The following is a 16,122-nucleotide window of genomic DNA, read 5'->3' as shown; positions in this document are numbered from 1 at the left end:
TTCAGACATATTGGATGAAGGTCCACACTCATTCAGCTTGGCATACCTTAACGAATAACATCTTTAAAAGCCGACATTTACAAATTAGTCCACACCCAAAGAACAGGGGTTGGGACCTGAGCATGCCTTCTGTAGGTGTCATGATTCAATCCCCAACGGAGGAAACATAGAAATCATCTAGTTCGAGCCCCTCAATTTATGAATGGAGGCCTAGGTAACCTGTTCAAGACCATCAACTAACTAGCAGAGCTGGGATAGAAGCCAGTCTCTTCTTCTTAGACCCAGAGTCAACCAGAATTTCAAAAGTGACTTATGAGAACGCTCACTCACTCCATTTCTCACTTCTTTCACTCCTCATACATAAATGCTAATTCTCAAAGAGAAGGGAAGAGGGAGTCAGTGAGATTTAGTATATGATAAGGAAACAGTTTGGGGTTTATACAAATGCTGGTTTGAAACTGTCATGTACCCCAGAAAAACCATGTTCTTTTAATACTAATCCAATCTTGTGGGGCAGACCTATTGTTTGGGTGGGACCTTTTGATTAGGCTGTTTCCATGGAGATATGACCCACCCAGTTGTGGGTAGGACCTTTTGATTAGTTGGAGATGTAATCTCACCCATTCAAGGTGGGTCTTAATTAGTTTACTGGAGTCCTTAAAAGAGCTCGTGGAGAAAAAGAGCTCAGAACTGACACACAGAGCATAGAGATGAAAGCTTAGACACAGTTGTTCAGAGATGCTGAGAGAGCCATTTGAAACCAGAAGCTGGGACAGAAGGGCAGCAGATGTCTCCATGTGCTTTCCCACGTGACAGAGAAACCCTGGAAATTGGCCTTTCTTAAGTGAAGGATTCCTCTTGTTGGTGCCTTAATTTGGACATTTTCACAACCTTAGAATTGTAACTTGTAACTTAATAAATACCCTTTGCAAAAGTCAATCCATTTTTGTTATATTGCATTTTAGCAGCATTAGCAAACCAAAACATAGTCTTGATTTTTCATCCTGATTGTACTACTATTTATATTTTTGAGCTTTAGTTTCTCCATCAGCAAAGTGGGCATGTTATTATTAATAATAAAGTGTCTCATAAAATTATTATGAGGATTAATAATAGCTGATATAAAGCACCCAGCACACAGTAGGTGCTCAACAAGTTATAGCTATGATTAAATGGTAACTCTCCACCAAAACAAAGATATATTAAAATAATCACCCATGTGCCAAAAAAAACCTTCGGTCTTTGAGCAATGCACACTTTACAGTACTGATGCTTTTATATTAAAGTAGCACTGTAATGTTTAAATGAAAGTTACACCTACACCCACACACAGCTGTCTGTTAAAAATATCTTTTATTGAATGAACAATTCACAAACCCAAATCAACTCTATGTGGATCAATATTCCTTTCACTTCCCACTTTTTCATTGGGATGCTCAAAAACAATTCTTTTCTCTTTAGACAGTTTGCTTACTCACAAACAGCCTAACATGAAATGTAAAACATTGTATTTTTTAAAGTATGATAAGCCCTGGAACACCAGGGAATCCACGTAAGGGCTCTGTGGTGAGAACTTCTGAGTGGTAAGCCATTGGAGCTTTAGAGTGGTAAGGAATTACCCAGGGCTCCTCCCCATCGATACAAATACTAGTATTTGCTTAATACTTTATAGCAAACAAAAGGTTTCCATACATACACAATTTTAAATGGTCTTATAGAAACCAAAGAAAGAATTACTTTCCCTAAGGCAACAGAAGTAAGAGTTGGCTTCATAAATGTCTGAATTTACTTTATTGCAGTTTCCTTCCTCCTTTTTATCTTGCCCACCACAGTAGTGACAAACAAAATTCATTCACTTATTCAATAAACAGTTGAGTGCATGTGTCAAACTCTGTTCTTGGTATTGAGGAAACAAAAAAAAAAAATAAAACTAGTCAGGGATCTTCATCTTGAGAAGTCACATTTTGGTGGGAATCAGAGAGACACTTTTATGATAATAAGTACAATTACTGAATACCTACTTCGTGCTAAAAATTACAGTAGGCACTTTTCATTTAATCTTCATCAGGATAGTGTAACGTATGCATCAGACGCATGTATGACAGCTGGGAAGAGGCCTCAATCTGCCCTGAGAGACAAGCATAGTTTCACTAATTACATAGAAAGATGTGCAGAAATATTCCAGGCAGCTCAAAGTTCGTTCTAGTAAGGAGCCAATTCCAAAGAAGGGCATTTTATAGAGAAAAAAATTGCAAGTTCAAAAGTTAAGAGACATGGTAAACTACAGGAGTACTGGGATTTTTGTGTTGTTATATTTTCTCCTGTATCCCCAGCACCTCGAGCAGTGTCTAGTAAATAATGTCTCAGTAAGTAATTGTTGAATGAATACAGGCGTATCATAGGGCTAAGGAAATACTACAGCCTGCGGTTCATTATCGCTGGAAAGGTAGACAAGAATGAAAAGTAAGCCATACCAACTTTAAGAGATCAGGGGTGATGTGGTGATGGATAGTAATAAGGCTAGTTAAGAACAGGAATACTGGTACCCGCCCTGTTATTAACCCTTCTCCCGAGAAAAGTCCAAGGATGCCGCACCGTGAGGGACAGGAAATTGGTCGCTGCGCCAATCGACACTCACAAAGGAGGGCTCTCTGACCGAAGCTGGACTGAAGCACATGGTTTGGGCTCTAAATCTAAGTAGAGGCTACTACTCTTCTCCTTCCACCCCATCCTTCCCTCGTTCCTCGTTTGGTTCCACCACCTACTCAAAACACTCGAAACTGCATTCCGGCGATCCCCAGCACCACGCCACGAACCCTAGAGCGCGTACCGGCCCTGCCCCGCCCTTCTACTCTACAGGACGCCGTGAGAGCGCACGCGCGCCTTTCAGAACGAAGCGCGCACCCGCGAGCTTCCCGCATCCCCGTGCTCATCCGGGTCCCACTGAGTCTCAGCCAATGGTAGTGGCTCACGGCCCTCTGGGGCGAGGTTTAGTCTTCCCTCACATGGGGCCTATGATTGCTGCTGGCGCCTCCAGGGAACGGCGACCAAAAAGCGGAGTACAGGGCCTGAGTCAGGGAGCCCAACTTCTGGACGAGAGTCGACAGCTTTGGGGCTGAGGGACCTTACACCCTTAAAAGCACCCGAACCGCGAACAGATTCTTCAACCAGAGCCGGTGTAGTAAACACACTTCAGAAACGTGAGGTGCCGGTGGTCACATGGGGAGAGCGCCCACCAATGATGAGTCAGGGGCGGGGCCGAGGCCGCTGACGCGGCGGCGGCGGCGGCGGCGGAGTCACCCGGGCAGCCTCGGGATCGGTAGCCCACCGGCTACCGTCCAGCAGTCTAGACCCCGGCCTTCGTCTTTGCTGGTTTTTCCCCCGCCGAGAGGCAGCGTTGCTGACAATGGCTGAACCCTCTCTCCTTCCTCGCGGTGACTCGCCTCCGGCGGGCCATTTTCTCCTCACGGGCCGGCTCGGTGGGGCGAGGTTTCCGTGACCAACCACCTGGGACTGCCGGTGCCGGCTCCGGCCATCGTGGCGGTTCGAGCTCCTGGAACTTGCTCACACTCCGGGGATCCGAGGCCCTCGAACGTATGCGTGTCGTCTAGGCGATTGCGGCCGGCGTCGGGCCCTAAAAGGTGTCACTCCCGGACACCGCTGACTGGGCAACCTCCATTCGTCTTCCAGCTGCGCCTCCGGCGCAGTTTCCGCCGGTCTCCTCCTCGGAGTAATTTTTTCCTCTGTCCCCTCCACCGCCCTTTCCTCGCTCCTTGGGGGCGGCGATTCTCCTGGAAGCGAAGGTGTAGGTTATGAGCTGGATCTTCCTTGCTTAAATCGCTCTCTGGAGGGGCTCGTCGCCGGGATGGGAGTGAACGCGGTGCACTGGTTCCGAAAGGGGCTCCGGCTTCACGACAACCCCGCGCTGAAAGAATGCATTCAGGGCGCCGACACCATCCGCTGCGTCTACATACTGGACCCCTGGTTCGCCGGCTCCTCCAACGTGGGGATCAACAGGTGGCGGTGAGTGAATCCTGGGGAAAATTAATTCCGGTGTTTGATGAATCCGGACTTGATAAGCGATCAGCCGAATCCGAGAGTCTTGACCTGGGAGCGCCTTGCTTGTACTATTTAAGAATTGTAGGTGCTTTATGTTCGTATCAAATATAATTGACAGTATTTTTTCTGGCCAGAGAGTCAGCTTGGCCTTCATCTTTGTGTCACTACGCTCATGGGACCTCTTCCCCCTGAGTTTAGGGAGACTTAGCAGCGGTGGAGTTAAACAGCTTTTCAGTCCTTAGTGGCCTCGGGATTGATTTCCTGGGCCTCTTTGTGGCCTTCAAAAGGATCATTGTTTTTAATGTTTACGTTTGTGTAAGTAATTCATAGTATGAAAAAAAAATCATTCATTCAGTACAGTCGTCTCCAAATACAGTTTTCTTCCACCTTCAGGTTGCTGTAGGAAAAGCAAGAGAAGCATCATTATCTGGTTTCTCTATACTCAGTGTTCTTCTCAACTCCTCCTTGTGGTTGACCAGACAAAGCACACTTTTTCTTTCTAGGCAAAGTATAATCCTTCTAGGGACCAGAGATCTGAAAGAAATCTAAGAGAAGCTTTATTATCTGTTCCTGAAGTATCAGGCTAGGTGATTGTTGGACCTCCTGGTGGAAATAAAATTATTCATCTAACGAATAGAATAGTGGTCACCTCCTGTGTGCCAGGTACTGCTTTAAATGCCAGAGATACAGCAATGAAGGAAACAGAAATTCTTGTCTTCTTTGAGCGTATATCCCAAAATGTGAAATACGTAATATTTTAGGTAGTGGTAAATGCTATGGGGGCAAAAAGAGCAGAAAAAAGAGATAAGGAATATAGGGATGGGCTTTGTAATTTTAAATAGGTTGATTGGGGGAAACTCATTGAAAAGGTGATATTTGAACAAAGACATGAAGGAGGTAATGGAATGTGGATATGTAAGGAAAGAGCATTCCAGGCCGACGGAACCGTAAGAAAGAGAGCCTGAGGAGGAAACATGCTTGCCTTTGGAGGGAAAATGGGAGGAGTCAGTATTGACTGGAGGGGAAAAAATTAGGTGACAGTATAAGTGAGCAGAAAAGTAGTAGTAGTAGAAGAGGTCAGAGATGTAATAGGACCAGATTGAATAGATCTTTATAGACATTTGTCAAGATTTGTACTTTTACTGAGTTAAGTAGGAAGACGGGATCTGAGTTAAGTTTGAAAAGAATTTCTCTTGCTGTGATTCTGAGAACAGACAAGACTGGGGGCTGGAGGTGGACAAGAAGCGGGAAGACCATTTAGAAAGCTATTGCGTTCTTCTGGGAGAGAGATGATAAGGGTCTGGACTGTGGTGATAATGGAGGAAGTGGTGAGAAGAATTCAAATGCTGGGTGTATTTTGAAGGCAGAACCCCCAGTGTTTGTTGACAAATTGGATATGTTGGTGTGAGAAAAAGAGTAGTTAGGAATAATTTCAAGATTTTTAACTTGATAAGCTAGTGGGATAGAGTTGCACTTTGCTAAGAAAATGAAGTCAGAGAAGTCATTAAGAGGATGATTGAGTCCTCTTGGGCCTGGTTAAGTTTGAGATGGAGTGCTTTACCTATTTCATATGCTGCTGATAGGTCAAGGAAGATGAGGGCTGCAATTAAAAACTGAATTTAGCATTTTGAGGTCATTTGTAATCTTGTTGAGAGTTCAAGTGGTTTCAGTAGTGTCAGAAACAAGAGCCATTTTGGAACAAAGAGAGGTAGGGAGAGGGTTGGGGACAACTCACATGGACAGCTCTCTGGAGAACTTTTACTATAAGGGGATCAGAGAAATGGTGTGGTTCCTGGAGGGGGATGTGAAGTTGAAGATTCTTTTTAAGATGGAAGAAATTACAGTATGTTTGTATGCTGAAGGAAATGATACAGCAACTATATGTAAAACAATTTTTCATTAGCAGAAATAGTGTCATTAAACTTCACATCCTAAAGAGGCAGGGACTGAGTTATATTCAATCTGTTCTCATAGCACCAGATTGAGTGCGTTTTAGTAACTCAATTACTTTTTGTTGAATGAAGTGACATCCTGATGTCTGTAATTTTATATTTTAACAACTTTATTAATTTCCCTATTGACTATAGGATAAAGCCCAAATTCCTTACCTTGACATTCAAAATCTGCCTTTTGACCTTTGTAATCTCATTTTTTCTTTTCATATGTGACCTCAACTATTCAGGGAAAAAACAAACAAACCCTCCTGCTTTTCTTTAGGTTTCTTGCATGTTTCCATGTTCGGTCCTTGACCTACGAATTTTCCTTCTATCCATAACATTTTCTAGACTTGGATTTAACAGAAAAGCAAAATTTAAGAAATATATTTTACCTGCTAAATGCGTTTGCATCATTCCATTTTTCAAAAAATTTTTAGCAGCTCTATTTATAATTGCTAAATATTGGAAACAATCAGAATGCCTCCTAACAAGTGAATGGACAAATAAACTGTGATGTGCACACAATGGAATACCTATTAGTGATAAAAAAGGAACACTCCATTGATTCACACAACAGCATGGATGAATCTTAAATGTATTTTGCCAGCTGAAAGCAGCTAGACCAAAGGCTACACTATATATGACATTTTTTAAACAGTTTTTATAGTGAAATATATATACAAAAACGCAATGAATTTCAAAGTACATTTTAGCAATTAGTTATAGAACAGATTTCAAAGTTGGATATGGTTACACTTCCACAATTTCAGGTTTTTCTTTCTAGTTACTCCAAGACACTAGAGACTAAAAAAAAAAAAAAAAAAAAAAAAAAGCAATATGATGATTCAGTACTTATACTCATTTGTTAAATCCTACCTTCTCTATTACAACTCCTTCTGCTTTGATCCATCTCTCAGTCTTTAAGGATCTTGGGTTATGTCCATTCTAACTTTTTTCATGCAGCATTTCTTTTTTTTTTTTTTTTTTTTTTTATTAATTAAAAAAATAATTAACAAAACAATTAGAAATCATTCCAATCTACATGTACAATCAGTAATTCTTAATAACATCACATAGTTGCATATTCATCATTTCTTAGTACATTTGCATCGATTTAGAAAAAGAAATAAAAAGACAACAGAATAAGAATTAAAACAATAATAGAAAGAAAAAAAAACAAAAAAAACAAAAACAAAAAACCTATACCTCACATGCAGCTTCATTCAGTGTTTTAACATAATTGCATTACAATTGGGTAGTATTGTGCTGTCCATTTCTGAGTTTTTATATCCAGTCCCGTTGTACAGTCTGTATCCCTTCAGCTCCAATTATCCCTTCTCTTTTTTTTTTTTTTAATTAACGGAAAAAAAGAAATTAACCCAACATTTAGAGATCATACCATTCTACATATGCAATCATTAATTCTTAACATCATCACATAGATGCATGATCATCATTTCTTAGTACATTTGCATTGGTTTAGAAGAACTAGCAACATAACCGAAAAAGATATAGAATGTTAATATAGAGAAAAAAATAAAAGTAATAATAGTAAAATCAAAACAAAACAAAACAAAACAAAAACCTATAGCTCAGATGCAGCTTCATTCAGTGTTTTAACATGATTACTTTACAATTAGGTATTATTGTGCTGTCCATTTTTGAGTTTTTGTATCTAGTCCTGTTGCACAGTCTGTATCCCTTCAGCTTCAATTACCCATTGTCTTACCCTGTTTCTAACTCCTGCTGAACTCTGTTACCAATGACATATTTCAAGTTTATTCTCGAATGTCCGTTCACATCAGTGGGACCATACAGTATTTGTCCTTTAGTTTTTGGCTGGATTCACTCAGCATAATATTCTCTAGGTCCATCCATGTTATTACATGGTTCATAAGTTTATCTTGTCTTAAAGCTGCGTAATATTCCATCGTATGTATATACCACAGTTTGTTTAGCCACTCTTCTGTTGATGGAGATTTTGGCTGTTTCCATCTCTTTGCAATTGTAAATAATGCTGCTATAAACATTGGTGTGCAAATGTCCGTTTGTGTCTTTGCCCTTAAGTCCTTTGAGTAGATACCTAGCAATGGTATTGCTGGGTCATATGGCAGTTCTATATTCAGCTTTTTGAGGAACCGCCAAACTGCCTTCCACAGTGGTTGCACCCTTTGACATTCCCACCAACAGTGGATAAGTGTGCCTCTTTCTCCGCATCCTCTCCAGCACTTGTCATTATCTGTTTTGTTGATAATGGCCATTCTGGTGGGTGTGAGATGATATCTCATTGTGGTTTTGATTTGCATTTCTCTAATGGCCAGGGACATTGAGCATCTCTTCATGTGCCTCTTGGCCATCCGTATTTCCTCTTCTGAGAGGTGTCTGTTCAAGTCTTTTTCCCATTTTGTAATTGGGTTGGCTGTCTTTTTGTTGTTGAGATGAACAATCTCTTTATAAATTCTGGATACTAGACCTTTATCTGATATATCATTTCCAAATATTGTCTCCCATTGTGAAGGCTGTCTTTCTACTTTCTTGATGAAGTTCTTTGATGCACAAAAGTGTTTAATTTTGAGGAGTTCCCATTTATTTATTTCCTTCTTCAGTGCTCTTGCTTTAGGTTTAAGGTCCATAAAACCGCCTCCAGTTGTAAGATCCATAAGATATCTCCCAACATTTTCCTCTAAGTGTTTTATGGTCTTAGACCTAATGTTTAGATCTTTGATCCATTTTGAGTTAACTTTTGTATAGGGTGTGAGAGATGGGTCTTCTTTCATTCTTTTGCATATGGATATCCAGTTCTCTAGGCACCATTTATTGAAGAGACTGCTCTGTCCCAGGTGAGTTGGCTTGACTGCCTTATCAAAGATCAAATGTCCATAGATGAGAGGGTCTATATCTGAGCACTCTATTCGATTCCATTGGTCGATATATCTATCTTTATGCCAATACCATGCTGTTTTGACCACTGTGGCTTCATAATATGCCTTAAAGTCAGGCAGCGCGAGACCTCCAGCTTCGTTTTTTTTCCTCAAGATGTTTTTAGCAATTCAGGGCACCCTGCCCTTCCAGATAAATTTGCTTATTGGTTTTTCTATTTCTGAAAAATAAGTTGTTGGGATTTTGATTGGTATTGCATTGAATCTGTAAATCAATTTAGGTAGGATTGACATCTTAACTATATTTAGTCTTCCAATCCATGAACACGGTATGCCCTTCCATCTATTTAGGTCTTCTGTGATTTCTTTTAGCAGTTTTTTGTAGTTTTCTTTATATAGGTTTTTTGTCTCTTTAGTTAAATTTATTCCTAGGTATTTTATTCTTTTAGTTGCAATTGTAAATGGGATTCGTTTCTTGATTTCCCCCTCAGCTTGTTCATTACTAGTGTATAGAAATGCTACAGATTTTTGAATGTTGATCTTGTAACCTGCTACTTTGCTGTACTCATTTATTAGCTCTAGTAGTTTTGTTGTGGATTTTTCCGAGTTTTCGACGTATAGTATCATATCGTCTGCAAACAGTGATAGTTTTACTTCTTCCTTTCCAATTTTGATGCCTTGTATTTCTTTTTCTTGTCTAATTGCTCTGGCTAGAACCTCCAACACAATGTTGAATAATAGTGGTGATAGTGGACATCCTTGTCTTGTTCCTGATCTTAGGGGGAAAGTTTTCAATTTTTCCCCATTGAGGATGATATTAGCTGTGGGTTTTTCATATATTCCCTCTATCATTTTAAGGAAGTTCCCTTGTATTCCTATCTTTTGAAGTGTTTTCAACAGGAAAGGATGTTGAATCTTGTCGAATGCCTTCTCTGCATCAATTGAGATGATCATGCGATTTTTCTGCTTTGATTTGTTGATATGGTGTATTACATTAATTGATTTTCTTATGTTGAACCATCCTTGCATACCTGGGATGAATCCTACTTGGTCATGATGTATAATTCTTTTAATGTGTTGTTGGATTCGATTTGCTAGAATTTTATTGAGGATTTTTGCATCTGTATTCATTAGAGAGATTGGTCTGTAGTTTTCTTTTTTTGTAATATCTTTGCCTGGTTTTGGTATGAGGGTGATGTTGGCTTCATAGAATGAATTAGGTAGTTTTCCCTCCACTTCGATTTTTTTGAAGAGTTTGAAGAGAATTGGTACTAATTCTTTCTGGAATGTTTGGTAGAATTCACATGTGAAGCCATCTAGTCCTGGACTTTTCTTTTTAGGAAGCTTTTGAATGACTAATTCAATTTCTTTACTTGTGATTGGTTTGTTGAGGTCATCTATGTCTTCTTGAGTCAAAGTTGGTTGTTCATGTCTTTCCAGGAACCCGTCCATTTCCTCTAAATTGTTGTATTTATTAGCGTAAAGTTGTTCATAGTATCCTGTTATTACCTCCTTTATTTCTGTGAGGTCAGTAGTTATGTCTCCTCTTCCATTTCTGATCTTATTTATTTGCATCCTCTCTCTTCTTCTTTTTGTCAATCTTGATAAGGGCCCATCAATCTTATTGATTTTCTCATAGAACCAACTTCTGGTCTTATTGATTTTCTCTACTGTTTTCATATTTTCAATTTCATTTATTTCTGCTCTGATCTTTGTTATTTCTTTCCTTTTGCTTGCTTTGGGATTAGTTTGCTGTTCTTTCTCCAGTTCTTCCAATTGAACAGTTAATTCCTGCATTTTTGCCTTTTCTTCTTTTCTGATATAGGCATTTAGGGCAATAAATTTCCCTCTTAGCACTGCCTTTGCTGCATCCCATAAGTTTTGATATGTTGTGTTTTCATTTTCATTTGCCTCGAGGTATTTACTAATTTCTCTTGCAATTTCTTCCTTGACCCACTCGTTGTTTAAGAGTGTGTTGTTGAGCCTCCAGGTATTTGTGAATTTTCTGGCATTCTGCCTATTATTGATTTCCAACTTCATTCCTTTATGATCCGAGAAAGTGTTGTGTATGATTTCAATCTTTTTTAATTTGTTAAGACTTGCTTTGTGACCCAGCATATGGTCTATCTTTGAGAATGATCCATGAGCACTTGAGAAAAAGGTGTATCCTGCTGTTGTGGGATGTAATGTCCTATAAATGTCTGTTAAGTCTAGCTCATTTATAGTAATATTCAGATTCTCTATTTCTTTATTGATCCTCTGTCTAGATGTTCTGTCCATTGATGAGAGTGGGGAATTGAAGTCTCCAACTATTATGGTATTTGTGTCTATTTCCCTTTTCAGTGTTTGCAGTGTATTCCTCACGTATTTTGGGGCATTCTGGTTCGGTGCATAAATATTTATGATTGTTATGTCTTCTTGTTTAATTGTTCCATTTATTAGTATATAGTGTCCTTCTTTGTCTCTTTTAACTGTTTTACATTTGAAGTCTAACTTGTTAGATATTAGTATAGCCACTCCTGCTATTTTCTGGTTGTTATTTGCATGAAATATCTTTTCCCAACCTTTCACTTTCAACCTATGTTTATCTTTGGGTCTAAGATGTGTTTCCTGTAGACAGCATATAGAAGGATCCTGTTTTTTAATCCATTCTGCCAATCTATGTCTTTTGATGGGGGAATTCAGTCCATTAACATTTAGTGTTATTACTGTTTGGATAATATTTTCCTCTGCCATTTTGCCTTTTGTATTATATATATATCATATCTGACTTTCCTTCTTTCTACACTCTTCTCCATACCTCTCTCTTCTGTCTTTTTGGTTCTGACTCTAGTGCTCCCTTTAGTATTTCTTGCAGAGCTGGTCTCTTGGTCACAAATTCTCTCAGTGACTTTTTGTCTGAGAATGTTTTAATTTCTCCCTCATTTTTGAAGGACAATTTTGCTGGATATAGGAGTCTTGGTTGGCAGTTTTTCTCTTTTAGTAATTTAAATATATCATCCCACTGTCTTCTAGCCTCCATGGTTTCTGCTGAGAAATCTACACATAGTCTTATTGGGTTTCCCTTGTATGTGATGGATTGTTTTTCTCTTGCTGCTTTCAAGATCCTCTCTTTCTCTTTGACCTCTGACATTCTAACTAGTAAGTGTCTTGGAGAACGCCTATTTGGGTCTAATCTCTTTGGGGTGCGCTGCACTTCTTGGATCTGTAATTTTAGGTCTTTCATTAGAGTTGGGAAATTTTCAGTGAAAATTTCTTCCATTAGTTTTTCTCCTCCTTTTCCCTTCTCTTCTCCTTCTGGGACACCCACAACATGTATATTTGTGCGGTTCATATTGTCCTTGAGTTCCCTGATACCCTGTTCAAATTTTTCCATTCTTTTCCCGATAGTTTCTGTTTGTTTTTGGAATTCAGATGTTCCATCCTCCAAATCACTAATTCTATCTTCTGTCTCTTTGAATCTATCATTGTAGGTATCCATTGTTTTTTCTATCTTTTCTACTTTGTCCTTCACTTCCATAAGTTCTGTGATTTGCTTTTTCAGTTTTTCTATTTCTTCTTTATGTTCAGCCCATGTCTTCTTCATGTCCTCCCTCAATTTATCGATTTTGTTTTTGAAGAGGTTTTCCATTTCTGTTCGTATATTTAGCATTAGTTGTCTCAGCTCCTGTATCTCATTTGAACTATTGGTTTGTTCCTTTCACTGGGCCATATTTTCAATTATTTGAGCGTGATCCGTTATCTTCTGTTGGCGTCTGCGCATTTAGACAGATTTCCCTGGGTATTGGATCCAAAAGTTTGGAAGATTTTTCTGTGAAATCTCTGGATTCTGTTTTTCTTATTCTGCCCAGTAGGTGGCGCTCGTGGCACACGTTTGTCTGCGGGTCCCACCAGTAAAAGGTGCTGTGGGACCTTAAACTTTGGAAAACTCTCGCCGTCCTGGGGGTTCGCTAGCCGAAGCGGCTTGAGCCGGCCCGCGGTCCGAACGCAGGGAGGGTTGCTGGTCGCCGCAGCCAGGGAAAGAGCCCGTCCGAATTTCCTAGTCAGCCCTGGGCAACAAGCGTGGCGGGAGGGCGCCAGCGGCAGCGGCCCGCCCGAGAGAGTGCACGTTCCCCGGGAGTCACGGGTTTGGAAGGGGCCTCCCCCACCCGTCACCGTTCTCCGCGGCCTGGGGGTTTCCGATCCAATTCTCTCAGTTGGTCCGGGGGCTGCGCGTGGTGTGGGCGCCAGCCGCCTTGGTTTCAGGGGACCACCTCTCCAATTCTCCCAGCCGGCCCGGGAAGGGGGAAGGGAGTCACTCCGGCCGCTTGCCACCCCGCCCGGTAAGGCCCGCGCGCCTCGGCGATCTCACCCGAGCTGCTTCTCTCAGCCAGCCAGCCGTTCCAGGATGGGGTACGCTGTCTTTTTTATCTCTGTTGTGGCTTTGGGCGCTTTCTGTATCGTTTCTACTCCCCTAGTAGGTGTCCTGGAGAAGAAACTAAGATCCGCGCGTCTTACTAAGCCGCCATCTTCCCTATTCTGGCCGCAGCATTTCATTTTAAAAGGATGCTTTAACATTAAAAAAAAAGTTTTGAGGACATTATTACAGAGTAAAAGATAGTTCTTTGACTTGAATAAATTTAGCTTTCTGAAAATTCACTTTGTCTTGTTGATCTCAGCCCAGTGAAAAATATCTTGGATTGTCATTTTGGGGATTGAATGATTTAAAATATTTTAATCTCTTCACTTACCTCCAATTTATATCTACTACACAAAAACTTATAAAAATGTATATAGCAGCATTATTCATAATAACCAAAAGGTGGAAACAACCCAGATGTCTATCAGCTGATGAATGAATAAACAAAATGAGGTTTGTCCAAACAATAGTATATTATTTGGCCGTAAGAAGGAATGAAGTACGATATGTTTTACAACATGGATGAATCTGGAAAACATGCTAAGTGAAAGAAGCCAGTCACAAAACCCCATCTATTATTATTCCATTTATATGAAATGTCCAGAATGGGCAAATCTACAGAGGCAGGAAGTAGGTTAGTGATTTTTTTAGGGCTGAAGGGGATGGGGAGATGACTTGGGGGAGGTAAGGGTGGTGATAGCTAAGGCACAGAATTTCTTTTTGAGGTGATGAAAATGTTTTAGAATTTATTTTGGTGATTGTTGCACAACTTTGTAAATAAACTAAAAACCATTGCATTTTACACTTAAAAAAAATTCTAACTACCCTCTCAAGTCTTGGCCCAAATGCCATTTTTTCCATAACACCATTCTTGATCACCTTGACTGGAGTGATTAACCTGTCTTCTAAATTTTTATGCCATTTTCTTTACATTTTATAAAAATTTTGACACTTAAACTGTTAAATTGGATCTGCCAGAGTTTGTTATATGAAATAGAAAATCTATTGAATGCTTCAGCAGTTTACAATAGACTATGGTATTTATTTAATTTCCTATTTTGTGTTGAGAAATACATATATATAATTTATCATTTTAACCATTTTTAAGTGTATCATTCAGTGGCATTAATTATATCCACAATATTGTGCAACCATCATTGCTGTCTAGTTCCAAAATTTTTCATGACCCGGAACAGAAACTCTGTACCCATTAAGCAATAACTCCCCATTCCCTCCTCCTTTCAACCTTTGGTAACCTCTAGTCCCATCTGACTCTGAATTTGCCTATTCTAGATATTTTATATACATAAAATCATGCAATATTTGTCCTTTCATGTCTGACTTACTTCACGTAGCATAATGTTTTCAAGGTTCATCCATGTGGTGGTGTGTATCAGAATTTCATTCCTTTTTAAGACTAAATAATATTCCATTGTGTGTACATACCACATTTTGTTTATCCTTTGATCTGTTGATTAATACTTTGGTTGCTTCCACCTTTTGGCTATTGTGAATAATGCTGCTGTGAACATCGGTGTACAAGTATTTGAGTTCCTGTCTTCAGTTCTTTGGTGTATATATCTAAGAGTGGACTTGCCAGGTCATATGGTTTAAGTCTAATGTCTAGCATAGTGTCTTGTACTTAGGACGTTTGATAAATGCCTTAAATGTCTGGTATTTTACCAGAATATAATTAATTGTAAATTATACCACAGGATATTCTTGGGAAAACTCAACGGTAATCATTTTATCCTTATTAGATAATTTTTTAAAATATTTTTATTATAAACAACGAACAAATATACAAACATTCTTGACATGGTTACAATCCGTGGCTGACAATATCATCACATAGTTGTGTTTTCATCGCAGTGATAATTTTTTTGAACATTTACATCTCTCCAGCAAAAGAAAGAAAAACGAAAAAACTCTTACATGCCATTCTCCTTACCACTCCCTTTCATTGACCACTAGTATTTGAATCTACTCAATTTATTTTAACCTTTGTTCCCCCTGTTATTTATTTCTTATCCATATTTTTTACTCATCTGTCTGTACAGTAGATAAAAGGAGCATCAGACATAAGGTTTTCACAGTCACGCAGTCACATTGTGAAAGTTTTATCATTATACAGTCATCTTCAAGAAATATGACTTCTGGAACACAGCTTTACAGTTTCAGACATTTCACTCTAGCCATTCTTCCTTTATAGAAATTTTTGATATTTAGAGTAAAGCATTTTATGTATTGTTCCAAATTGAATTATAATAAATGAATTTTTTCATTTTTATTTTTATTGGTAATTTAAAAAATTATCTTTGAAATACATTTACCTTTTGAAAAGTACATATTGGTGATAAAATTTGGAGATACAGTTTTTCTTATAAAGCTAAGATTTAGGGGTGAGACAGTTACTTCATTTATTTTAGATGCTAATGTGTATCTTAAACTCATAATTTAGAAAAATAGTTTTAAATGAACAGATTATTTTACTTTTAGTGCTTAAACTTCAACATGTTCATTACACAGTTGAAGCCAGCACATGTGAACTCTTACCTATCTCTACAAATGTACCTACATCTCTACCCATTCTTTCTTTCTACTGTATCATTTTAGTGGAAGAGATATTGCTCTTCTATTTGAAACCAGTCCCATTGTTCTCTATTTTAAAGACTTTGCTTATTTTTTATATTTTATTCTCTCACCTTTTCTTCGTTGTTATCCTCTCTTTAAGGTGCAAAACCTACCCTTGACTTTGTCCTGCACTTCTGCAGTTATGTTTCCTTGCTTCTTTATAGCCAGATTTCTTTTTTTTTCTTTTTTCTTGACAAATTTTCTTTACTTGTTT

General features: G+C 39.0%; 1 protein-coding gene across 2 annotated transcripts in view; it reads left to right on the top strand.

Moving 5' to 3' along the window:
• The first annotated feature begins 3,242 nt into the window (after positions 1 to 3,242).
• The window catches only part of CRY1 (cryptochrome circadian regulator 1), a 107,660-nt gene continuing 94,780 nt past the window's right edge, over positions 3,243 to 16,122 (top strand). Inside the window, exon 1 of one of the 2 annotated variants that reach the window (XM_077168618.1) lies at positions 3,243 to 4,023. In XM_077168618.1, the coding sequence (XP_077024733.1) occupies positions 3,866 to 4,023 (158 nt within the window). In that variant the 5' untranslated portion in view covers positions 3,243 to 3,865. The remainder of the gene's footprint in view (positions 4,024 to 16,122) is intronic. The other variant, XM_077168617.1, reaches the window with a different exon arrangement.

The sequence above is a fragment of the Tamandua tetradactyla genome, chromosome 7 (genome assembly GCF_023851605.1).
Source record: "Tamandua tetradactyla isolate mTamTet1 chromosome 7, mTamTet1.pri, whole genome shotgun sequence".
In the NCBI taxonomy this organism is placed as follows: domain Eukaryota; kingdom Metazoa; phylum Chordata; class Mammalia; order Pilosa; family Myrmecophagidae; genus Tamandua; species Tamandua tetradactyla.
The sequence above is the reverse complement of the archived record's forward strand: the minus strand, read 5'-3'. Positions and strand labels throughout refer to the sequence as shown.